General features: G+C 40.9%; 1 protein-coding gene across 1 annotated transcript; it reads left to right on the top strand.

Annotated features, from left to right (window-relative positions):
- The first annotated feature begins 15,833 nt into the window (after positions 1 to 15,833).
- LOC132154350 (zinc finger BED domain-containing protein 5-like) lies at positions 15,834 to 17,474 on the top strand. Its single transcript, XM_059562887.1, has one exon. It carries the CDS (start codon positions 15,834 to 15,836, stop codon positions 17,472 to 17,474), a length of 1,641 nt encoding a protein of 546 aa, XP_059418870.1.
- Positions 17,475 to 25,641: the final 8,167 nt, after the last annotated feature.

The raw sequence follows: 25,641 nt of genomic DNA, 5'->3' as shown, positions 1-25,641 counted from the left end.
CTAGCTGTAGTTTGTTTACTAAGCGTGCAGAACAACCACCCAATAAAGCATTACAATAATCTAACCTTGAGGTCAGAAATGCATTGATTAACATTCCTGTATTTGACATTGAGAGCATACGCCGTAATTTAGATATATTTTTTAGATGGAAAAATGCAGTTTTACAAATGCTAGAAACGTGGCTTTCTAAGGAAAGATTGTGATCAAATAGCACACCTAGGTTCCTAACTGATGATGAAGAATTGACAGAGCAGCCATCAGGTCTTAGACAGTGTTCTAGGTTATTACATGCAGAGTTTTTAGGTCCTATAATTAACACCTCTGTTTTTTCAGAATTTAGCAGTAAGAAATTACTTGTCATCCAGTTTTTTATATCGACTATGCATTCCATTACTTTTTCAAATTGGTGTGTTTCACCGGGCCGCGAAGAAATATAGAGCTGAGTATCATCGGCATAACAGTGAAAGCTAACATCATGTTTCCTGATGATATCTCCCAAGGGTAACATATAAAGTGTGAAGAGTAGCGGCCCTAGTACTGAGCCTTGAGGTACTCCATACTGCACTTTTGATCGATATGATACATCTTCATTCAATGCTACTAACTGATGGCGGTCATATAAGTATGATTTAAACCATGCTAATGCACTTCCATTAATACACCCTCATCCAGGCAACCCAGCTGTGGCTGATCAAACCACAGCTTGTGTCCAGTTGGCAAATCTAGCTACCCTTCCCCCATGGATCTCCTCTCTTTAGCCATAGCCATCTTGAGGCTTTCTATGCCGCTTCACTGGTGTTGTGGATGGCTCTTCTACTCCTCACCCCATCTACACTAAGTAGACAGCCTAAAGGCCCTTTTTACCGCCGCGGCGTCTGTAAAGTGCATTTGCAGCTTTTGACCGCTGAGTGGCGGTTTAACCACAAGTTATCAAACAAGCGCATCACAGCACATTTTCGCAAATAGACGTCAGTTTTGCCTCGCTGATGTGTTACATTTGACGGCTTCAGTCACGGAAAATGAAAGAAAAAGACTATAGTTAAAATATTTAATATATTTAATATGTAATATTCACAGATGAAAGTTTGGTACTTATGAAGTTATGTGCATTTATTAGAACGAATTCAAGCAGGATAAATGTCAAGCCTGTGCCTGAGTCTGTGCTTATATTTTCTCTAAGCTACATGGTATTATTTTATTTTAGATATTAGATATTAGACATATTTTAAAATATTAGACATATTTAGATTTGATACATTTAAAAGGTGTGCAGTATTATTTATATTATATGAATTATGTGTTATATTATTCAAAGGATATTGTGGTCTACTTTGCATCGGAGCATTAAAAGTGGTAGCCTATTTTAAGGGGGTAGGCTACATGGATTAATATGAAATGTCAATATTTTCATATATTAGGCCTATATTTCAATTTATATTTTAAAATTCCTTTAATAAAACAACATGCATTTTTGCTATTCGTTACCTGTCCTTTATTTTGACAGATAACTTCTTGGGAAAATTACATTTGTCTATAAACTGATTAAGAAATTGTTGCATGTTTAAACGTGAAGCGCTGTATAATTTCGTTCACATTAATTATGAAACCAAATCATATATCCATATATATATATATGATAAAACCTGATGATTATATTATTTTAAATGAGTCCACCCCCCAAGATTACTGTTATAAACATGAGCCACGTCCAAAAGGCAAAGGGGGAGGTGTTGCTTCAATTTATAACAATATTTTCAGGATTTCTCAGAGGGCAGGCTTCAAGTATAACTCATTTGAAGTAATGGTGCTTCATATAACATTATCCAGAGAAACAAATGTTAATGATAAATCCCCTGTGATGTTTGTACTGGCTACAGTATACAGGCCACCAGGGCACCATACAGACTTTATTAAAGTGTTTGCTGATTTTACATCCGAGTTAGTTCTGGCTGCAGATAAAGTTTTAATAGTTGGTGATTTTAATATCCATGTTGATAATGAAAAAGATGTATTGGGCTCAGCATTTATAGACATCCTGAACTCTATTGGGGTTAGACAACACATCTCAGGACCTACTCATTGTCGAAATCATACTTTAGATTTAATATTGTCACATGGAATTGATGTTGATGGTGTTGAAATTATGCAGCCAAGTGATGATATCTCAGATCATTATTTAGTTTTGTGCAAACTTCATATAGCCAAAATTGTAAATTCTACTTCTTGTTACAAGTATGGTAGAACCATCACTTCTACCACAAAAGACTGCTTGTATTGATTGTAAGTAATCTTCCTGATGTATCCAAATTCCTTAGCATATCCAAAACCTCAGAACAACTTGATGATGTAACAAAAACTATGGACTCTCTCTTTTCTAGCATTTTAAATACCATTGCTCCTTTACCCTTAAGGGAGTTTAAGGCAAACAGTCTGACACCATGGAATAATGAGCATACTCGCACCCTAAAGAGAGCAGCCCGGAAAATGGAGCGCAGCTGGAGGAAAACAAAACTAGAGGTATTTCGTATTGCTTGGCGGGAAAGTAGCCTATCCTACAGAAAAGCATTAAAACCTGCTAGATCTGACTACATTTCTTCTCTTTTAGAAGAAAACAAACATAACCCCAGGTATTTATTCAATACAGTGACTAAATTAATGAAAAATAAAGCATCAACAAGTGTTGACATTTCCCAAAATCACAGCAGTAATGACTTTATGAACTACTTTACTTCTAAAACCGATACTATTAGAGATAAAATGGTAACCATTCAGCCGTCAGCTACAGTAACGCATCAGCACTATAGATCCCCTGAGGAACAGTTCCAGTCATTCTCTACTATAGGAGAAAAAGAATTGTATAAACTTGTTAAATCATCTAAACCAACAACATGTATGTTAGACCCTATTCCATCTAAGCTCCTAAAAGAGGTGCTTCCAGAAGTCATAGATCCTCTTCTGACTATTATTAATTCCTCATTGTCATTAGGATATGTCCCCAAAACCATCAAACGGGCTGTTATTAAGCCTCTCATCAAAAAACAACAACTTGACCCCAAAGACCTAGTTAATTATAGACCGATCTCGAATCTCCCTTTTCTGTCCAAGATACTAGAAAAGGTAGTATCCTCACAATTATATTCCTTCTTAGAGAAAAATGGTATCTGTGAGGATTTCCAGTCAGGATTTAGACTGTATCATAGTACTGAGACTGCTCTCCTTAGATTTACAAATGACCTGCTCTTATCATCTGATCGTGGTTGTATCTCTCTATTAGTGCTATTGGATCTTAGTGCTGCGTTCGACACTATTGACCACAACATTCTTTTGCATAGACTAGAACACTTTGTTGGCATTAATGGAAGTGCATTGGCATGGTTTAAATCGTACTTATATGACCGCCATCAAATCGTAGCAGTGAATGAAGAGGTATCGTATCGATCACAAGTGCAGTATGGAGTACCTCAAGGCTCAGTACTAGTGGGATATAAGTAACTTGGGATATATCATCAGGAAACATGGTGTTAGCTTTCACTGTTATGCTGATGATACTCAGCTCTATATTCCTTCGCTGCCCGGTGAAACACCAATTTGAAAAACTAATGGAATGCATAGTCGATTTAAAAAACTGGATGATGAGTAATTTCTTACTGCTAAATTCTGAAAAAACAGAGGTGTTAATTATAGGACCTGAAAACTCTGCATGTAATAACCTAGAACATTGTCTAAGACTTGATGGCTGCTCTGTCAATTCTTCATCATCAGTTAGGAACCTAGGTGTGCTATTTGATCGCAATCTTTCCTTAGAAAGCCACGTTTCTAGCATTTGTAAAACTGCATTTTTCCATCTCAAAAATATATCTAAATTACGGCGTATGCTCTCAATGTCAAATGCAGGAATGTTAATCCATGCATTTATGACCTCAAGGTTAGATTATTGTAATGCTTTATTGGGTGGTTGTTCTGCACGCTTAGTAAACAAACAACAGCTAGTCCAAAAGACCAGCAGCAAGAGTTCTTACTAGAACCAGGAAGTATGACCATATTAGCCCGGTCCTGTCAACACTGCACTGGCTCCCTATCAAACATCACATAGATTTAAAAATATTGCTCATTACTTATAAAGCCCTGAATGGTTTAGCACCTCAGTATTTGAGCTCTTGTTACATTATAATCCACTCTGTTCTCAAAACTCAGGCAATTTGATAATACCTAGAATATCAAAATCAACTGCGGGTGGCAGATCCTTTTCCTATTTGGCGCCTAAACTCTGGAATAACCTACCTAACATTGTTCGGGAGGCAGACACACTCTTGTAGTTCAAATCTAGATTAAAAACCCATCACTTTAACCTGGCTTACACATAACACACTAATATGCTTCTAATATCCAAATCCGTTAAAGGATTTTTAGGCTGCATTATTTAGGTAAACCGTAACTGGGAACACTTCCAATAACATCCGATGTACTTGCTACTGTACATCATTAGAAGAATAGCATCTACGCTAATATTAGTCTGTTTCTCTCCTATTCCGAGGTCACTGTAGCCACCAGATCCAGTACGTATCCAGACCAGATGGTGGATCAGCACCTAGAAAGGACCTCTACAGCCCTGAAAGACAGCGGAGATCCCCAGGACAACTAGAGCCCCAGATACAGATCCCCTGTAAAGACCTTGTCTCAGACGACCACCGGGACAAGACCACAGGAAACATATGATTCTTCTGCACAATATGACTTTGCTGTAGCCTGGAATTGAACTGCTGGTTTTGTCTGGTCAGAGGAGAACTGGCCCCCCAACTGAGCCTGGTTTCTCCCAAGGTTTTTTTTCTCCATTTTGTCACCGATGGAGTTTTGGTTCCTTGCCCCTGTCAGCCTCTGGCTTGCTTAGTTGGGGTCACTTCATTTACAGTGATATTGTTGACTTGATTGCACAGACACTATTTAAACTGAAATGAGATGACATCACTGAATTCAATGATGTTCTGCCTTTAACATTTTGCATTATTGACACACTGTTTTCCTAATGAATGTTGTTCAGTTGCTTTGACGCAATGTATTTTGTTTAAAGTGCTATATAAATAAGGGTGACTTGACTTGACTTAATGCATTGTGTTTCCTTCTGGAAATATCAGTGAACAATGTTTTCGCCCTTTATAATAGCTGTGTATGAGTCCTTCATTCTTCCAAATATGCAGAAGATGCTGGAAAACCAAAGAATTTTTGGACTTGGAGGATTTTTCTGAAGAACAGCAGGCAGTTGAACTGCTCTGGACTCGTGAAAAACTTTCCCAAAACAAAAACAGCTGTGGGTCATCCAGTGTATGTAAACTTTTGAATGTTTTTATAAATTATACATTTAAAATTATTTTAAATTATACATTTTCATAAACTTATGAGCATAACAGTAGCTTCTGAAAGGCATAATTAAATGAAAAAAAAAAACATGGCATGGTCATGATGGTGTGTGTGTCTGTCTGATTGAGAGAGCAGTAATCACTGTCCTGAAGTGTCAATTGTAAATGTATTCATTATTGTGTTTGTCTCTTGGTTAGTATACATTTTTATTGTTTCTTTTCAAAATTATTCTATGTTTTAATCAGTTTAATGATTTACTTGAAGTGTCTGTGTTTTAAAAATATTTAAAATCTTTTTCTCAATCTAAATGATGTTGCAGTCCTGCTGAGTTTGTTTAATAATATTTACTGTCCTGTTAAATGTTTGCAGTCTTGAATTAATGCCTTGCTCTGTTTGTGGCTTTGTTGACAGTTTTTAGTAGCGCATATGACACATTTTTGTATAAAAGGCCCAGAGCATTTAAAATATATTATGTGTACAGTAATAGACATTTACTGAGACACGACTGGCCGTTTACGGAGATTTAACTGCCTGGATTTTGCGGAGACTATTGTCATGCACAGGAATGTACATGGATTTACCGGTGAGTGAGTAAACATTTCCGTCCGTGTCAGGGAGTTTATCCGGTTAGTGAGCAGACTGGAAAACTGCTGCACACAAAACGCCAGAGCACATAAACAGAAACTGCTGGAAACGTTCCATTTACAGGTTTATACGCTGACATGAACAGTCCGGAAATGCACCTTTTCATGCAGTGCAGCCTGAGACTGATTCTGTGGTGACCCTGAGGTCATCCATAAATGCTCAAATCGGTGGCTGGCGTAGAGCTGACTCCGTCTTGGGCCCTCTGCACTCCAGTTCAGCAGACTTTATGAGCATATTCATGGCCAGGGAGAACAGAATCATGGAGATGGTGCATCCTGTGATGATTCTGATCTCGACCTTGTGCCAGCCTGATGTCACTGCTCCTGAAGATATTCTCATCCTTAAATTGTTGTAGTAATCAGCGATGAGGTCTCTGACTCTGCTTGGGACATGATGTTTTGTCAGAGTGAGCTGCACAAGCTTGTGTGGTATTGAGCCATATAGCCGCATTTAACAGAGCCGCATTAGCCAGATCGAGCCACAGCACTGTCAGATTGCCTTTGTTCTCTCTAACCTCTTTGATGAGCTGTGTTACCAGCTCCTTAGTGGACTTAAAGGGGTTGGCAATGAATGCAGCTCTCTTTCGGGCTCTTTCACGATGGCACCTCCGATGCCACTGTGCCCGACGGAGGATCCTGATCTTCTTTCGCAGGATGCTCATCAATCTGTGCCAGGTAGTGAGCAGACCAATGCTGAACAAAGTGACTGGTGCTGGTTGTGGAAGGACCTGGGAGTGTGGGAGCTGAGGGGTGGGAGGGGGGGTTGCAAAAAGAGGGCAGGGGGTTCAAAGTTCAGTGGTGACAGGGTCAAAAAGGGAGTTTAGCTTCCTGACAGCCTGATGAATGAAGCTGTCCTTCAGTCTGCTGGTCCTGGCCTGGAGACTCCGCAGTCTCCTCCCTGATGGCAGCAGACTGAAGAAGCTTTGTGACAGGTGAGTGGGATCACCTGCGATGCTGAGGGCTTTACGGGTGAGGTAGGTTCCATAAATGTCCTGGAGGGAGGGGAGAGAGACACCAACGATCTTCTCAGCTGCTCTCACTATGTGTTGAAGTGACTTGCGGCAGGACGTGTTGCAGGCGCCATACCAAACAGTGATGCAGCTAGTCAGGATGATCTCGATGGTGCCTCTTTAAAAGGTGCACATGATGGGGGCCGGGGCTCTGGCTCTTCTCAGTTTGCAGAGGAAGTAGAGACGCTGCTGTGCTGTCTTGGCCAGTGCTGTGGTGTTGTCAGTCCAGGAGAGGTCCTCTGTGATGTGCACACCCAGGAACTTGGTGCTGTTCTCTCTCTCCACAGTTGATGGTCAGAGGAACATGTTGAGTTTGCACTCTCCTGAAGTAAACAATCTCCTTCATTTTCTCCACATTTAGAGAGAGATTGTTGTCACTTTACACCCAGCTAGGCGGCTTACCTTGCTCCTGTAGTTTGTTTAATCTCTGTTGCTAATGAAACCCACTACAGTTGTGTCATCCGCAAACTTAATGAAGAGGTTGGAGCTGTGTGACAGTGTCCAGTCGTGTGTCAGCAGAGTGAAAAGGAGGGGGCTCAGCACACATCCTTGGGGGACCCCAGTGTTCAGTGTGATGGTGCTGGATGTGTTACTGCTGACCGGTACTGCCTGAGGTCTTCCAGTCAGAGAGTCCAACAGCCAGTTGCACAGCAAAGTGTTGAGCCCCAGCTGGACCAGTTTGTGAATGAGCTGTTGAGGGACGATTGTGTAGAATGTTGAATTGAAGTCTATGAACAGCATTCTGACGTATGAATCTTTATTCTGAAGATGTGTGAGGTCGAGTGGTTGGACCGATATGCAAACTGGAAGGGGTCCAGGGAGGGGGGGAGGCAGACTTGATATGGTGCATGACTAGCTGTTCAAAGGACTTCATGAGAATAGGAGTGAGTGCAACTGGATGGTAGACATTGAAGCAGGACTTCAGGACTGGAATGATGGTGGTAGCTTTGAAACATGTGGGGACAACACAGATATTTTCAACATCTCCCTCAGTCAGGCTGAAGACATCAGTGAGTTCCACATACCCAGGAATGTTGTCAGGACCCAGAGCTTTGTGTGCATTAATCCTGCTGAGGTATCAAGTCCAGAGTGTTGTTTACCCATGTTGGAAAGTCTATGTGTTGGTGTATTTTTGGCAACACACTCTTTAAGTCTGCATGGCTGAAATACCCAGCTAAGATGAGAAAAGCATCAGGGTGGGCTTTCTGCTGCTCACCGATGTGCTGGTACAGTTCATTTAGTGCCTCATTCCTTTTGCTGTTGTTGGAACTGGAAGGGATGTATACAGCAACAAGCAGTATGGCTGTGTATTCCCTAGGTAGATAGAACTGCTGGCACTTAATAATCATAAACTCTGCCAGGGGTGAGCAGTGTTTGCAGACTGCAACAGCATCATGGCACCACACATCATTGATGTAAATACAAAGCCCGCCGCCACTAGATTTAACTTCCTCGACAAGAACTCTGTTCGCTCGATAGCATGTCAGCTGATCGAGCTGAATAGCACAGTCCGGAACACTGTTGCTGAGCCATGTTTCCATAAACAGAAAAACACAACAGTCTCTTACAGTCCTCTGAGTTGAGCATAGTTGTCAGATGTAATCCAGGTTATTGTCAAAAAATTGTACGTTAGCCAGTATGATAGTGGGGATAGCTGGCTTGTGTGGGATAGCTGTTATCCTAGCCCGGATACCTCCATGCTTACCCCTCTTTTGCTTCCTCTAACGCCGCTTGTGGCACCGTAGCTGCAGGCGAGATGCAGTAGTTGGGGTCGGTGATGGTGTAGGCCTCCGGAGCAGACAGAGATCCCGCAGCTCTACCACATGCACAGAGTTTAACTCTAAAAATGTGGTTCTGCCGACATCGAGCAGAAACTCACGACTGTATGTGCACTTAAAGACAGATAGACGTGATGAAGACGTACAGAAACACTGCGACTCACAAGACAAAAAACACGAAACCACTGTTCTGACAGGAGAGAGAGGAGACACCCCAGCTCAGTTAGTAGATTTTTTTATTTAATATAGTTGATTGATTGCTTTTCTTTATTGTCGTTGCTTTATGCCACTTGCCTTCATTTCACTGTTTTTTCTCGCTATGGTCTCTGTTATTTATGATTTAATAAAGCTTCATTTGATATGTATCCACGCCTCATGGTTTGTAATTTTGTGGGAGTGAACAAGCTTGCATGCCTTTTTAATGATTGGTATTTCCCCAGTTGTTCAGCCAGGGGTGACATAGTCACTAAAAGTGATAATTTAATAATCTTAGCCTATACACTTTTTTGCCACATTTATATTATTAACTCGTCATTACACTGATTGGCTTCATCACTCTGTCTCCTCTCCACCAGTAAGCTGGTGCGTGGTGGGCGTTCTGGTGCAATATGGCTGCCGTCACATCAGCCAGGTGGATGCTGCACACTGGTGGTAGTTGAACAGATCACCCCCTTCTATGTAAAGTGTTTTGAGTGCCCAGAAAAGCGCTATATAAATGTAAAGGAATTATTAATATTATAAGTATTATTATTAACTTTAGGTCAGATCCCAAAACCATTCAAGGCCCTGATATACTTCCAACTAAATTGAAGAACGAAGCGTTATGATGTCATTTTGAACAAAATCAGGCCAAAACCGTTCAATTTGAGTTCATTTCGGCAGTTCAAAATAGCTGACCAAAGCAAACTTTCTGTGGGAGTTCGCTTTGGCTCCTAAAGATATAAGGTAGCAAGTATCAAATACATGTTTTTCCAATAAATCTTACACCACAGGCTACTCCTGCTGCTGCTGCTGTTGTTGTTCTTTCAATAAGCAAATTTAAAGGGTATACAATAAACGAAATGCCAAACAAACATACAATATAAACCTTTGTTTTCATCCAAAGTAAATCATGAGCCACAAAAAATATAAAAAGGTGTAACAATTTATGAACACTAATAAAATAAAGTAACAAACTGACTCCAATATTTTTTTTCCACATCATGCTAAAGTTTACAGACTATGAGACATTCACACTTACCATAAAGGACCGATTATGAAAATTGTATGGTTCTTTTGTATTGCAAACATGATACTTGACTCTGAACTGCTGCTAATCATTATTCTTTTGTCTATAATATTCTGACCAGGGAACGGAACGAATCATTCAAACTGATTCATGGACCTATTCACTCGTTTGCCAACTGGTTTGATCAAGCCTTTGAACAGAATTGACTCAAAAGAATGGATCATTCGCGAATGGGCATCGCTCATTGCCCAGACAAAAGTAGACGGCGCGTTTGGAATAAACTGAAGCATTTATAACATTTATTGCATCAAGATAAAGTAACGAGAGGAGCGTCGCCCACAGTAACGAAGTAAAAGTACAGATTTTTTACAAAAAAATTTACTCAAATAAGAGTAAAAGTACCCATCTTTAAATATCCTCAAAAAAGTATTAGTTACCCAAAAAATTTCCTTAAGTAAATGTAACGAAGTAAATGTAACTCGTTACTACCCACCTCTGGTTTTCAGGGCATACACAGGAGCTTCGCGATGCATGTTTACATTAATCTACGCAGTTGGGATGTTGGAATGATCGAAAACAGTGTAACGTCACTCAGCCTTTTCAAACTTATTTTTGCCCGCAAACAAAGAATGAAAATGATTTTAATTTGAAGTATACTGGGGCCTTGAGACTCTTATAAAGAAACCACAGCTTGTTTAGCTCCAACCATAATTAAACACACCTGAACAAGGCAATCAGTGTTTTCGGCATTACTAGATAGATACAGGCAGGTGAGTTTTTATGAGGGCTGAAGCTAAACGCTGCAGGATAGTGGCCCTCCAGGACCGGAGTTGCCTATCCCTGCTATAGATCATACTCATAGTTTGATTCCAAAACTCTACAGGTATTAAAGGACAGCCTTTAAAGGGTTAGTTTCACACAAAAATGGGACATGATGTTTGAAAATGATGTCATTAATGACTCACCCTCATGTCGTTCCAAACCCATAAGACCTCCGTTCATCTTCGGAAAACAGTTTAAGATATTTTAGATTTAAAATATCGAGAGCTTTCTCAAGGGTTTGGAATGACATGAGGGTGAGTCATTAATGACATAATTTTCATTTTTGGGTGAACTAACAATTTAAGATGGTTTAGATCCTACCTGTCTGATCGCTACAATTTTGTTTATTTAAATCAGAATCAGAATCAGAAAGAGCTTTATTGCCAAGTATGCTTGCGCATACAAGGAATTTGTTTTAGTGACATAAGCTTCCAGTAAACAGAGACAACAACACACAGACAAAAAAAAAAAAAAAAAAAAACAATTTACAGGAGATTTACAAATTGGCAAATAAATAAGTGTATAAACAATTGTGCTATAAATGATAATGGAATAGGATTGAGTGAGATGCAGGAATGTTCTAGGATGGAGGGGTAACAAATAAATATAAGGATATTGCACATTTTTGCATAAGTTTAAGTGGGAAACATTTAACTGTTTATGAGGTAGATTGCCTGGGGGAAGAAACTATTCTTGTGCCTTGCTGTTCTTGTATTTGCGGCTCTGAGGCGCCGGCCAGATGGCAAAAGTTCAAAGATGGGGTGACTTGGATGTGAGGGATCCAGAGTGATTTTCTGAGTCCTTTTCCTCACTCTGGATGTGTACAGTTCTTGGAGGGTGGGCAGGGGAGCACCAATAATCCTTTCAGCAGTCCGAACAGTTCTCTGTAGTCTTCTGATATCTGATTTTGTAGCTGAACCAAACCAGACAGTAATTGAAGTACACAGGACTGACTCAATGACGGCTGAGTAGAACTGTTTCAGCAGCTCCTGTGGCAGGTTAAACTTCCTCAGCTGGCGAAGGAAGTACAACCTTTGTTGGGCTTTTTTCACAATGGAGCCAATGTGATTGTCCCACTTCAGGTCCTGAGAGATGGTGGTTCCCAGGAATCTGAATGACTCCACTGCAGTCACAGTGCTGTTCATGATGGTGAGTGGGGAAAGTGCAGGGGGGTTTCTCCTAAAGTCCACAGTCATCTCCACTGTTTTGAGCGTGTTCAGCTCCAGGTTGTTAAGACTGCACCAGACAGCCAGCTGCTCAACCTCCTGTCTGTAAGCAGACTCGTCACCGTCCTGGATGAGGCCGATGACTGTAGTGTCGTCTGCAAACTTCAGGAGCTTGACAGAGGGGTCTTTAGAGGTGCAGTCGTTGGTGTACAGGGAGAAGAGCAGAGGGGAGAGAACACATCCCTGAGGGGCACCAGTGTTGGTGGAGCAGCTGTTTGACATGAATTTCCCCAGTCTCACTAACTGTTGCCTATCTGTCAGAAAGCTGGTGATCCACTGACAGATAGAGCTAGGAACAGAGAGCTGGGTCAGTTTGGTCTGGAGGGTTGTTGGGATGATGGTGTTGAAAGCCGAACTAAAGTCCACAAACAGGATCCTCACATAAGTCCCTGTTTTGTCCAGATGTTGCAGGATGAAGTGCAATGCCATGTTGATTGCATCATCCACGGACCTGTTTGCTCGGTACGCAAACTGCAGGGGGTCTAGTAAGGGTCCAGTGATGTCCTTCAGATAAGCCAGAACCAGTTTTTCAAACGACTTCATGACGACAGACGTTAGAGCCACAGGTCTGTAGTCGTTAAGTCCTGTTATCTTGGGTTTCTTTGGAATGGGGATTATGGTTGAGCGTTTGAAGCAGGAAGGCACTTCACACAACTCCAGAGATCTGTTGAAGATCTGTGAAAAGATGGGGGCCAGCTGGTCAGCACAGGTTTTCAGACAGGCTGGTGTAACGCCATCTGGGCCTGGTGCTTTTCTTCTTTTGTTTTTCTTGAAGACCTGGCGCACATCATCTTCACAGATTTGAAGAGCAGGAGGTATGGAGAGGGGGATTGCAGGAGGTGTTAATGGTTGTGTAGGGAGATGGTCAGAGTGGGTGTTGGGGGTTTCAAATCTACTATAAAACTCATTCAGGTCGTTAGCAAGTCGTTGATTAGCCTCAGTGCAAGGGGATGGTGTCTTGTAGTTTGTGATGGCTCTCAGTCCTCTCCAAACTGAAGTAGAGTCGTTGGAAGTAAACTGGTCTTCCAACTTTTTAGCGTAGGTCTTTTTAGCCGCTCTAATCTCTTTGTTCAGTGTGTTCCTGGCCTGATTGTACAAGACCCTGTCCCCATTTCTGTAGGCATCCTCTTTGGCCTGACGAAGGTGTCTGAGTTTTACTGTAAACCATGGCTTATCATTGTTGAATGTTAAATAAGTCCTGGTAGGAATGCATATATCCTCACAGAAACTAATATAGGATGTTACGGTCTCTGTGAGTTCGTCCAGATCGGTGGTAGCAGCTTCAAAAACGCTCCAGTCTGTGATGTCAAAACAAGATTGTAAATCCTGCTCTGTTTCGCTGGTCCATCTCTTCACAGTCTTTACTACAGGTTTAGCAGATTTAAGTTTCTGCTTGTAGGTCGGTATAAGATGAACCAGACAGTGATCAGAACGTCCCAAAGCTGCTCGTGGAACAGAGTGATATGCATCCTTTATTGTGGTGTAACAGTGATCCAGTATATTACTGTCTCTGGTGGGACAGGTAACATGCTGTCTGTATTTTGGCAGTTCACGGGAGAGATTGCCTTTATTAAAGTCCCCAAGAATGATTAAAACAGAGTCCGGGTGTTGTTGTTCTGTGTCTGTGATCTGATCAGCGAGTTTCTGTAAAGCCAGACTTACTTGAGCTTGAGGAGGGATGTAAACACTAACCAGAATGAACGAGTGAAACTCCCGCGGCGAATAGAACGGCTTGCAGTTAATAAACTGCGTTTCTAGATCAGGACAGCACATCTTCTTTAATACAGTTACATCTGTACACCACCGTTCATTGATGTAAAAGCATGTCCCGCCGCCGCGCGATTTCCCCGTTGATTCTGCGTCGCGATCCGCTCTAAACAGCTGAAAGCCCGGCAGATGGAGTGCGCTGTCCGGTATGGCGTCATTCAGCCAGGTTTCCGTGAAACACAGAGCAGCAGAGTGAGAGAAATCCTTATTTGTCCGAGAGAGCAGAAGCAGTTCGTCCGTTTTGTTGGGTAGAGAGCGGAGATTTGCGAGATGGATGCTAGGCAACGGCGTTCGAAAACCGCGCTTCCTGAGTCTGACGAGCGCTCCCGCTCGCTTTCCCCGTCTGCGCGTCTTGAAGCGCTTGATCAGCGCCGCTGCTCCTCCGATAACAATGTTCAGTAAAACATCTGTATAATAGAAATCCGGAAAAATATCATGTGGTGTGTTCTGCCGAATGTTCAGCAGTTCATCCCTGGTGAAACTGATCGTGTTTGTTAAACAAAAAACAGGAAAAACGAACAAAAACAGTACAAACACTGGAGAGCCAAGCACTGAAGCAACCATGTGCGGCGCCATCTTGGATATTCACTTTGGATATTCAAATGATATTCACTTGGATATTCAAATGAGGAGTCATCTCAATTATCTCAATTATCACTAGTAAAATATGGAGTGCCACAAGGATCTATCCTAGGTCCTCTGCTATTTTCAATATACATGTTGCCCCTTTGTAATATTATTAGAAAATGGGGGATTAGTTTCCACTGTTTTGCTGATGATACTCAATTATATATTTCAACAAGACCAGATGAAACTTCTAAATTATTTAAGCTATCAGAGCGTTAAAAATGTAAAAGATTGGATGACCAATAATTTTCTCCTATTAAATTTGGATAAGACAGAGATATTACTTATTGGACCAAAAAAAAACAGTACACAAAATCTCTTGGATTACAATTTGCAAATAGATGGATGTACTGTTACTTCCTCTACAGTCAAAAATCTGGTTGTTATATTAGACCGCAACTTGTCTTTTCAAAATCATATTTCCCATGTTACAAAAACAGCATTCTTCCATCTTAGAAACATTGCCAAGCTATGAAATATGTTACCTGTTTCTGATGCAGAAAAGCTTGTTCATGCATTCATGACCTCTAGACTTGAATATTGTAATGCACTGGGTGGTTGTCCTGCATCTTCGATAAACAAGCTACAGGTAGTCCAAAATGCAATGGTTAGAGTCCTTATCAGGTCAAGAAAATATGATCATATTACCCCAATTTACAGTCTCTGCACTGGCTACCTATTCATTTCTGTATCAGTTACAAAATATTATTACCTACATGGCCCTTAATGGTTAAACCTAACTAGTCTTTTACCATGCTACAATCCATGACGCTCCCTAAGCTCACAAATCTCTGGACTTTTGGTAGTACCTAGGATAGCAAAGTCCACTAAAGCAGGGGTTTTCAAACTGGGGTCCGCGGACCCCAGGTGGGCCGCAAGAGAGCGCTAGGGGGTCCGCGAAAAACTTGGCAGAAAAAAAAAAATGACAGCCCGTTCTCATCCCAAGGCGTCAGTATATGACGCCCTAGCCTAGGATGAGAATGCGTTGCAAATGATTTAGGCTACGAGATATTTTTTTTCCAATCCTAAAATTATTAATTATTAATGACCAAATCTATATATAGTTTTATGATTTATATAAGTGGATACTTAATTGTAACGTGTTTATCCCAAAATCCTTTGCGCTCTTTAACGTTTTGCATACAGTTGAATGGACGGAGCAATTAGCGGCTGTAAGTGCAGTACAGATGATGGAAAGATTTTTAAAGAATCCCGCTCCCGCAAGCAGTTCATGCAAATCTGACTTGGCGAATGCAAAGGCAAAAACCAGAAAATATGACAAATCTTACATTGCGTTTGGTTTTACCTGCATGTTAAAGCAGGGAGTCGATAGACCCCAGTGTGTTCTTTGTCAAGAGATTCTCTCAAACGAATGCATGAAACCATCCAAGCTCAAGCGCCATCTACAGCAGAAACATCCCAATGAGGCAGAAAAATCGACTGACTATTTCAAACATCAGGAGCTGTGTTTGGCCCGGCAGGCTAGTATTTTTCGGCAGCAAGCATCAGTCCCTGAGAGGTGTTTAAAAGCGTCATATTTGGCATCACTCCACATCGCGCGTGCAAAGAAGCCGCACACAGTTGGCGAAGCATTATTATTACCAGCTACCAAAGACATCGTCAAAGAGTTATTTGGAGAGGAAGCGGCACGAAAGGTAGATTGTGTGCCTTTGTCAGACAACACAGTAAGCAGACGCATAGGTGAGATGGCCGATGATATTTCATCACAACTTTTAGAACAGCTGCAAGTCAGTGAATACTTTTCACTTCAGTTGGACGAAAGTACTGATATAGCGAATCAAGCACAGCTAATGGTCTACGTACGTTTTCTCGGTAAGGACAAATTTATTGAGGAACTTCTCTTCTGTAAACCCCTTGAAGGCAGAACCACAGGTCAGGACATATTTAATATGATGGATCAGTTCATGACGGACAATTCAATAGACTGGTCTCGGTGTATTGGAGTGTGTACCGACGGTGCTGCCGCTATGACCGGTAAGCACAGCGGCGTCGTGACTCTGATAAAAGAGAAAGCCCCCAACGCCGTTGCCACACACTGCATGCTTCACCGTGAGGCTCTTGTGGCCAAGCGCATTGAAGATGACTTACATCAAGTGTTGAAGGATGTAATAAAGACTGTGAACTATGTAAAATCACGCCCATTGAAACACAGACTCTTCCGTTTACTCTGCAAAGAAATGGGTGCAGATTACGAGGGTTTGCTGCTCCACTCAGAGGTGCGCTGGCTTTCCCGCGGCGCCGTGTTAAGTCGCGTGTACGCGCTGCGCAAAGAGCTGAGAGAGTTTCTCTCTGATGAAAACCTAGAACTTGCCAAATGTTTTGAAGATGACACTTGGATACTGAAGTTGTCATACATGGCAGATTGTTTCCAGCATCTCAGTGTCCTCAATCAGAGCATGCAAGGACACAATGTTCACATACTGAATGCACAAGACAAGGTGCGTGCATTCATGCAAAAATTATCCCTGTGGGAAAGCAAACTGCAAGAAGGAGTAACAGAAATGTTTCCTCTCTACAACCAGGAGCGCATCTCCTCCACTGCAGACAATATCACACCCATAATTCAGTCTCACCTGTCACATCTTCAGGGCTATTTTAAACAGTATTTCCCTGATTTGAACAACAACCACCTTGACTTTGTAAGGGACCCATTTGCACCAGGGGTTGGCACTTATCTGGATCTGGCAGCCAAGGAGCAACTGATTGACTTGTCAAATGATGGCGGGAGAAAAACAAGGTTCCCATCTCTTCCTCTATCAGAGTTTTGGATGTCTGTGAGAGAGGACTACCCTATGTTGTCAGAGAAGGCAGTAAAATGTCTTTTACCTTTTGCCACAACTTATTTGTGTGAAGCTGGATTTTCAGCACTGAAAGTACTTCAGTCGAAGCACAGAGCCCGTCTGGAGGTTGAAAGCGACATGCGTCTGGCTCTAACTAAAATGAAGCCACGTTATGACAAACTATGTAGAAGCCACCAAGCTCATCCGTCCCATTAGGAGTTTTGAATCAGTGAATGATTCAAACTGGTTTGATTGTGTTTGTAATGCAAATGCTGTTCTTCAGGTTTAACTTGTCACATTATAATGCTGTGAAAGAAGGTTCCTTTTTCACTTAATAAAAATATAGCAGCAATTTAGCAGTGCCTTAATTAGAAAAGGTACCCAGTTCAATGTAAATATTTTGCAGTTTTCCATAAAGACAGGGGAAAAAAACTACAGAAACTACAAATATTACAAATGTCCAGGTTTAACTTTTCATCTACCAGTGCCTTATTTAGAAAAGCTATCTTGTTCAGTTAATGTAAAAATTTTTTTTTTTTTTTTTTTTTTTTTATGAAATATAAAATAATTGTGAGAATCATTTTTGGCTATAGTGAGTAGCCAAACTAATAAAATAAATAGTTTTTAAAACAATACCATTTTGCATGCCTGTGAAATACGAATTATAATGTCTTTACGTTATACAGAATTTTAGTTTACAGATTTATACTTGAAATACATAAGTGCCTTTAAACTTTAGGCAAAGGGGTCCCCTGCAAGGAATCATCATATTTGGGGGTCCCTGGGATTAAAAAGTTTGAAAACCCCTGCACTAAAGGACATAGAGCTTTTTCACACTTGGCTCCCAAACTCAGGAATAGCCTTCCTGATAATGGTCTGGATTTAGAAACACTGTCTGTTTAAATCTAGATTAAAGACTCATCTCTTTGGCCAGGCATTCAAATAATTATTCTTTAGCTTGGGTTAAACAAATTAATTTTACTTTATTGGAACAGCAGCTATGCTAATTATGTCTCTATTTGTTTCTCTGTTTCTGCCACAGGATTGACATCCTGTGGAAACAAGGATTTACACAAGCTTTAGTCTAGATCCAGAACACCTGAGAAGAGATGATGCCAACCCCTCAGAAGACCTCAGATGATGCCAACCCTGAAATAACATACAGAACTACCAAATTTTGCTCTAAGTTTGATTGAATCATATAATAATTGCTGTTAATAGTGTTCATTGTCTGTTTGATTACATCTTTAACTGATTTTTCCATACATAAACTGACAGTCACCACTGATAAGCTACTACTAAATATTGTAGAAATGTAATTTTCTGTAAAGTTGCTTTGCAGTGATTTGTATAGTAAAAAGCGCTATACAATTAAACTTGAAATCAATTGAACTGGACTACACCCTACCACCTTTGCTTCCGTCAATTTTCCCTACATCACCATCACCACCACCGCAAAGCTCAGCCAGTCCTCCAGCCCTACAGCTGCCAGATGTCTACAGCGTCTCCGGGAATTCCCTGCCCTGATTTCGAGCCGCAGGTCATCCATCCACCTGCAGTGCTTGTGCAAGAGGATCCTACACTTCACCTTCAGCCACATCTCAGCCTGTTGACCTGTCGGCTCTGCCTTGGCTCCTCCTACCTTCAGCTCCACCAGAGACCACCAGAGATCAGGTTCCCTGGTTCCATCAGCTACCCCTTGGTCTGTCTCTCTCCCTCCTAGTAGCATCATCTAGGTCTCCAGTGCCATTCATCTCTGTTGAATCCGTTATCACTGTGTATTTAAGTTGTTCCTTTTAAGTCACTCTTCATCCAGTCACAGTTACATTTAGCGTATATTGCCCTGCCTTTTGTGTGGATTGTTAGCAGTAAACTTTGTGTTGGAATATTACTCTTCGTCTTTCTCTATTTTCATCGCAACAACCTGTGACAGGCTGCCTGTATATTAACAAGTAAACCCTGCAGTTTTTTTGTAATACAATAGTTTTCTGTAAATTAAAGTTAGTATTGTTATTATCTTATAAATTTTTCTTAGAAGTATTAGGTTTTTTTTTTTTTGAATCAGCATTTTAAATCACAAATAACAATTTTAACCAGAAAAATCAAAAATAGATTTTTTCCCTAAATCTTGCATCCCTATTATGAAGGACTATTAGCTTTGTAGGAGTGAGCGGGAGAACTTGCATTGTGGGTGGGGTGGCATTTAGAAAAGAGGTGTAAGTCACACCTGAATGACTTCTTTTAGAGTATGTTTAACACACAAATATTACGTTTGTGTGTTTAAAAGAGACAGCTAACCTATTAAAATTTATTTTAGGATGTTCTTGTTCTGCTCCAGATGTAGAGAAGAATATATGAACATAAGAATTATATCTAATTAATTTGATCATATTTCCTAAATTTGATTCCTGAAAATCTTATAAACATCCCATTCAACACGTGAGATCATGCGATGATCACCGTGACATCACAGGATCCTCATAATGAGATCCTCACAGTGTCAGTAGTATCTGAGCTCATTGTGAACTCAAAATATCCTCATACTACCATCCTCACAGTGTGAGTAATACGTGAGCTCATTGTGAGTTCAAAGGATCCTCATACTGCGATCCCCACAGTGTGAATAATATGTGAGCTCATTGTGAGCTCAAAAGATCCTCATACTTCGATCCTCACAGTGTGAGGTAATACATGAGCTCATTATGAATTCAATTTTAAGCAGCTTGTAAGGAGACTTAAATATCGTTCATCTTGGATAAGATTCCTAAAAGTTTAGCACCTACAACCCACATACATCGATGCAGAAATGCTTGTATGTTCTACATGTCTAGAGTATATAGAGACATCAACTCCTTATTATAAATTTTTTTATTTCTCAGCATAATTTTATTTTATTTTTATTTATTTTTTTGTTTTTGCCGTGTTTGCCTTTATTATGATAGGAAAGTTTAGATCTGACAAGAAGAGAAGTGGAAAGAGAGAGGGGTGGGATCGTGAAAAGTCTTCAAGTTGGGATTCTAACTCAAGACGACCACAGTGCATAACAATCTATGTTGGCGCGCTGCCCATGTGGTCATCGGTTACAATAAGAATTTAAAGGTTTTCATAATATAGTATTTATCAATGAACCAACGAACAGGTCAGCCAACTTCAGCTGTGCATTTTGCATCATCAGCCCGAAACTAAAATTCGAATCAGTTAGGTTACTTTCTATGAATGAACAGGCTTAAAGAACAATTTGTTCAGGGATCGAACATCACTATAGTGATTTATATTTGTGTCAGAGCCTTTCAACTATGGAATTGCTGTTCTGTTCTGGATCAATGGTGAGTGGTTTCTTTATTTGCTATTCACACACTATGCAAATATGCACTGTGGCCTGGCCCCATGTTAGCAAATTAGCCAGGTACATGTGTTAGCCAGGTACGTGTGAACCAGTCATCTTGCCAGCTCAGCCAGGAACACAGTATGACTGTAAGACTGATTATGAATGTAATTTGATGCTTCCAACTTACACCCAAACGCATCAGAGGCAGTTAGCCTACATTCAGTTGGTGTTTACAGTCAGCATTTAAAATAATAAGTGTATTCATTTCAGTCTTAAAATGTTTTAGCTAGTTGTTAAGTGTGTCCCTGGCTTTCGGTTGCATATCAGTATTTAGGATTTGTTATACTTCCCAAATCAGATCATTACTAATCTACATTGCTAACTCAGGATCATATTTCAGTAACTATACAAGCATGTTTTGTGGAAGCATGGATGCATGATTTGGTTCATATTTTGTTTAATTAATAGTTATTTTCACCTGTAAGGATGTTAGCAACTGATTGCAATGATGTATTGTTCTCTGTGTTTCAGTATGTGTCAAGTCTTTCCAAGGGGACAAAGAAATCGAAGTTAGGAACCGAAAAGGAGTCTCAAAAAAAAAAAAAAAAAAACACTGGAAGCAGAAAGTATCTGTTAAATTGAAATGTTTGTAAAATGCCAACATCAAACTGAAAATAAATCAAAATAAACAAGGGATTGAATTGTAGAAATTCATCTTTGTAGAAAAGATGAAATTTTATATGTTTGTGATATTACTGCCCAATATTAAAGAACTTTTAGATCACAGTTAGCAGAATGAGTTTAACACAATGAAATGACTTGAGTGAGATCTCAGTATGAGCACACAATGAGTGTGCAGTGACACATTGTGACCACAGTATGAGCACACAGTGAATGTGCAGTGACCTCACGTTGTGACCACAGTATGAGCACACAGTGAGTGTGCAGTGACCTCACGTTGTGACCACAGTATGAGCACACAGTGAATGTGCAGTGACCTCACGTTGTGACCACAGTATGAGCACACAGTGAGTGTGCAGTGACCTTACGTTGTGACCACAGTATGAGCACACAGTGAGTGTGCAGTGACCTCACGTTGTGACCACAGTATGAGCGCACAGTGAGTGTGCAGTGACCTCACCTTGTGACCACAGTATGAGCACACAGTGAGTGTGCAGTGACCTCACGTTGACCACAGTATGAGCGCACAGTGAGTGTGCAGTGACCTCATGTTGTGACCACAGTATGAGCACACAGTGAGTGTGCAGTGACCTCACGTTGTGACCACAGTATGAGCGCACAGTGAGTGTGCAGTGACCTCACGTTGTGACCACAGTATGAGCACGCAGTGACCTCATGTTGTGACCACAGTATGAGCACACAGTGAGTGTGCAGTGACCTCACGTTGTGACCACAGTATGAGCGCACAGTGAGTGTGCAGTGACCTCACGTTGTGACCACAGTATGAGCACACAGTGAGTGTGCAGTGACCTCACGTTGACCACAGTATGAGCGCACAGATAGTGTGCAGTGACCTCATGTTGTGACCACAGTGTGAGCACACAATGAGTGTGCTGTGTCCTCACGTTGTGTCCACAGTATGAGCACACAGTTAGTGTGCAGTGACATTATGTTGTGACCACAGTGTGAGCACACGGTGAGCGTGCTGTGACCTCACGTTGTGACCACAGTATGAGTGCAGAGTGAGTGTGCAGTGACCTCACATTGACCACAGTATGAGCACACAGTGAGTGTGCTGTGACCTCACATTGACCATAGTATGAGAGCACAGTAAGTGCGCAGTGACCTCACATTGACCACAGTATGAGTGCACAGTGAGTGTGCTGTGACCTCACATTGACCACAGTATGAGAGCACAGTGAGTGTGCAGTGACCTCACGTTGTGACCACAGTATGAGCACACAGTGAGTGTGCTGTGACCTCACATTGACCACAGTATGAGAGCACAGTGAGTGTGCAGTGACCTCACATTGACCACAGTATGAGCATACAGTGAGTGTGCAGTGACCTCACATTGCGAGCATAGTATTGCAATAAACCTCCCCTCTTTTTTTAGATGAGGGGGGTTTTTACCAGACCTATATGGAGGACCACAGGTATGTCATACCACCAGTTCTTCCAGGTAACAAATATTTTATTGATAATTTATTGGAAAAGAAACATGATTTAAATAAAGTAGATTCAACAAACATTAACTCTCTACATCTTTGCTAGAGCAAACGATAGTACACCATTGACACTCCAACACTGCACTACACTCTTGTGGTCACACAGTACAATCAAATCATGATCAAACGCTAATCATATTACACAGTGAAAAATCAGCACTAACCCCAGCTTAGTAAGCACAGAGTGGTTTCTAGAACATTTAAAAACTCCCAACTACATACATTAATTCTCACACATACACACAACAAGAAATTAAAGTCTAAAACACTTCCCCGTTTCCTGGAATCAAGACCCCACCCTGGGGTCTAAGGAAAGGGATCAGCCCTGTCAAGTCGGCGTCCTCCGGGACAGTGCGTGCAGTCCTGTGTTTTATCCCAGTTCAAGCAGTCACGGAGTCGGGCGTAAGTACTGATAGGTCAGGTCAAGTCAAGTCACCTTTATTTATATAGCACTTTAAACAAAATACATTGCGTCAAAGCAACTGAACAACATTCATTAGCAAAACAGTGTGTCAATAATGCAAAATGACAGTTAAAGGCAGTTCATCATTGAATTCAGTGATGTCATCTCTGTTAAGTTTAAATAGTGTCTGTGCATTTATTTGCAATCAAGTCAATGATATCACTGAAGATGAAGTGACCCCAACTAAGCAAGCCAGAGGCGACAGCGGCAAGGAACCGAAACTCCATCTGTGACAGAATGGAGAAACAAACCTTGGGAGAAACCAGGCTCAGTTGGGGGGTCAGTTCTCATCTGACCAGACGAAACCAGTAGTTCAATTCCAGGCTGCAGCAAAGTCAGATTGTGCAGAACAATCATCTGTTTCCTGTGGTCTTGTCCTGATGGTCATCTGAGACAAGGTCTTTACAGGGGATATGTATCTGGGGCTCTAGTTGTCCTGGTCTCCGCTGTCTTTCAGGTAGAGGTCCTTTCTAGGTGCTGATCCACCATCTGGTCTGGATACGTACTGGATCCGGGTGACTGCAGTGACCCTCTGATCTGGATACAGACTGGATCTGGTGGCTACGGTGACCTCGGAATAAGAGAGAAACAGACTGATATTAGCGTAGATGCCATTCTTCTAATGATGTTACAAGTACATCGGGTGGAATGGGAAGTGTTCCCGGTTCCGGTTTACCTAATTAATGCAGCCTAAAAATCCTTTAACGGATTTGGATATTAAAAGCATATTAGTATGTTATGTGTAAGCCAGGTTAAAGAGATGGGTCTTTAATCTAGATTTAAACTGCAAGAGTGTGTCTGCCTCCCGAACAATGTTAGGTAGGTTATTCCAGAGCTTAGGCGCCAAATAGGAAAAGGATCTGCCGCCCGCAGTTGATTTTGATATTCTAGGTATTATCAAATTGCCTGAGTTTTGAGAACGTAGCGGACGTAGAGGATTATAATGTAAAAGGAGCTCATTCAAATACTGAGGTGCTAAACCATTCAGGGCTTTATAAGTAATAAGCAATATTTTAAAATCTATACGATGTTTGATAGGGAGCCAGTGCAGTGTTGACAGGACCGGGCTAATATGGTCATACTTCCTGGTTCTAGTAAGAACTCTTGCTGCTGCATTTTGGACTAGCTGTAGTTTGTTTACTAAGCGTGCAGAACAACCACCCAATAAAGCATTACAATAATCTAACCTTGAGGTCATAAATGCATGGATTAACATTCCTGCATTTGACATTGAGAGCATAGGCCGTAATTTAGATATATTTTTGAGATGGAAAAATGCAGTTTTACAAATGCTAGAAACGTGACTTTCTAAGGAAAGATTGCGATCAAATAGCACACCTACATTCCTAACTGATGACGAAGAATTGACAGAGCAGCCATCAAGTCTTAGACAGTGTTCTAGGTTATTATATGCAGAGTTTTTAGGTCCTATAATTAACACCTCTGTTTTTTCAGAATTTAGCAGTAATAAATTACTCGTCATCCAGTTTTTTATATCGACTATGCATTCCATTAGTTTTTCAAATTGGTGTGTTTCACCGGGCCGCGAAGAAATATATAGCTGAGTATCATCAGCATAACAGTGAAAGCTAACACCATGTTTCTTTATGATATCTCCCAAGGGTAACATAAAAAGCATGAAGAGTAGCGACCCTAGTACTGAGCCTTGAGGTACTCCATACTGCACTTGTGATCGATATGATATGATACATCTTCATTCACTGCTACGAACTAATGGCGGTCATATAAGTACGATTTAAACAATGCTAATGCACTTCCATTAATGCCAACAAAGTGTTCTAGTCTATGCAAAAGAATGTTGTGGTCAATAGTGTCGAATGCAGCACTAAGATCCAATAAAACTAATAGAGAGATACAACCACGATCAGATGATAAGAGCATGTCATTTGTAACTCTAAGGAGAGCAGTCTCAGTAATATGATACGGTCTAAATCCTGACTGGAAATTCTCACATATACCATTTTTCTCTAAGAAGGAATTTAATTGTGAGGATACCACCTTTTCTAGTATCTTGGACAGAAAAGGGAGATTCAAGATTGGTCTATAATTAACTAGTTCTTTGGGGTCAAGTTGTGGTTTTTTGATGAGAGGCTTAATAACAGCCCGTTTGAAGGTTTTGGGGACATATCCTAATGACAATGAGGAATTAATAATAGTCAGAAGAGGATCTATGTTTTCTGGAAGCACCTCTTTTAGGAGCTTAGATGGTATAGGGTCTAACATACATGTTGTTGGTTTAGATGATTTAACAAGTTTATACAATTCTTCATCTCCTATAGTAGAGAATGAGTGTAACTGTTCCTCAGGGGATCTATAGTGCACTGTCTGATGCGATACTGTAGCTGACGGCTGAATGATTACAATTTATCTCTAATAGTATCG

The sequence above is a fragment of the Carassius carassius genome, chromosome 12, assembly GCF_963082965.1.
Source record: "Carassius carassius chromosome 12, fCarCar2.1, whole genome shotgun sequence".
Taxonomy (NCBI): domain Eukaryota; kingdom Metazoa; phylum Chordata; class Actinopteri; order Cypriniformes; family Cyprinidae; genus Carassius; species Carassius carassius.
The sequence above is the reverse complement of the archived record's forward strand: the minus strand, read 5'-3'. Positions and strand labels throughout refer to the sequence as shown.

Bases quoted from the DNA above. Each gene is read 5' to 3' on its own strand.
- LOC132154350 (XM_059562887.1), top strand. From the start codon at position 15,834: ATGAAACCATCCAAGCTCAAGCGCCATCTACAGCAGAAACATCCCAAT.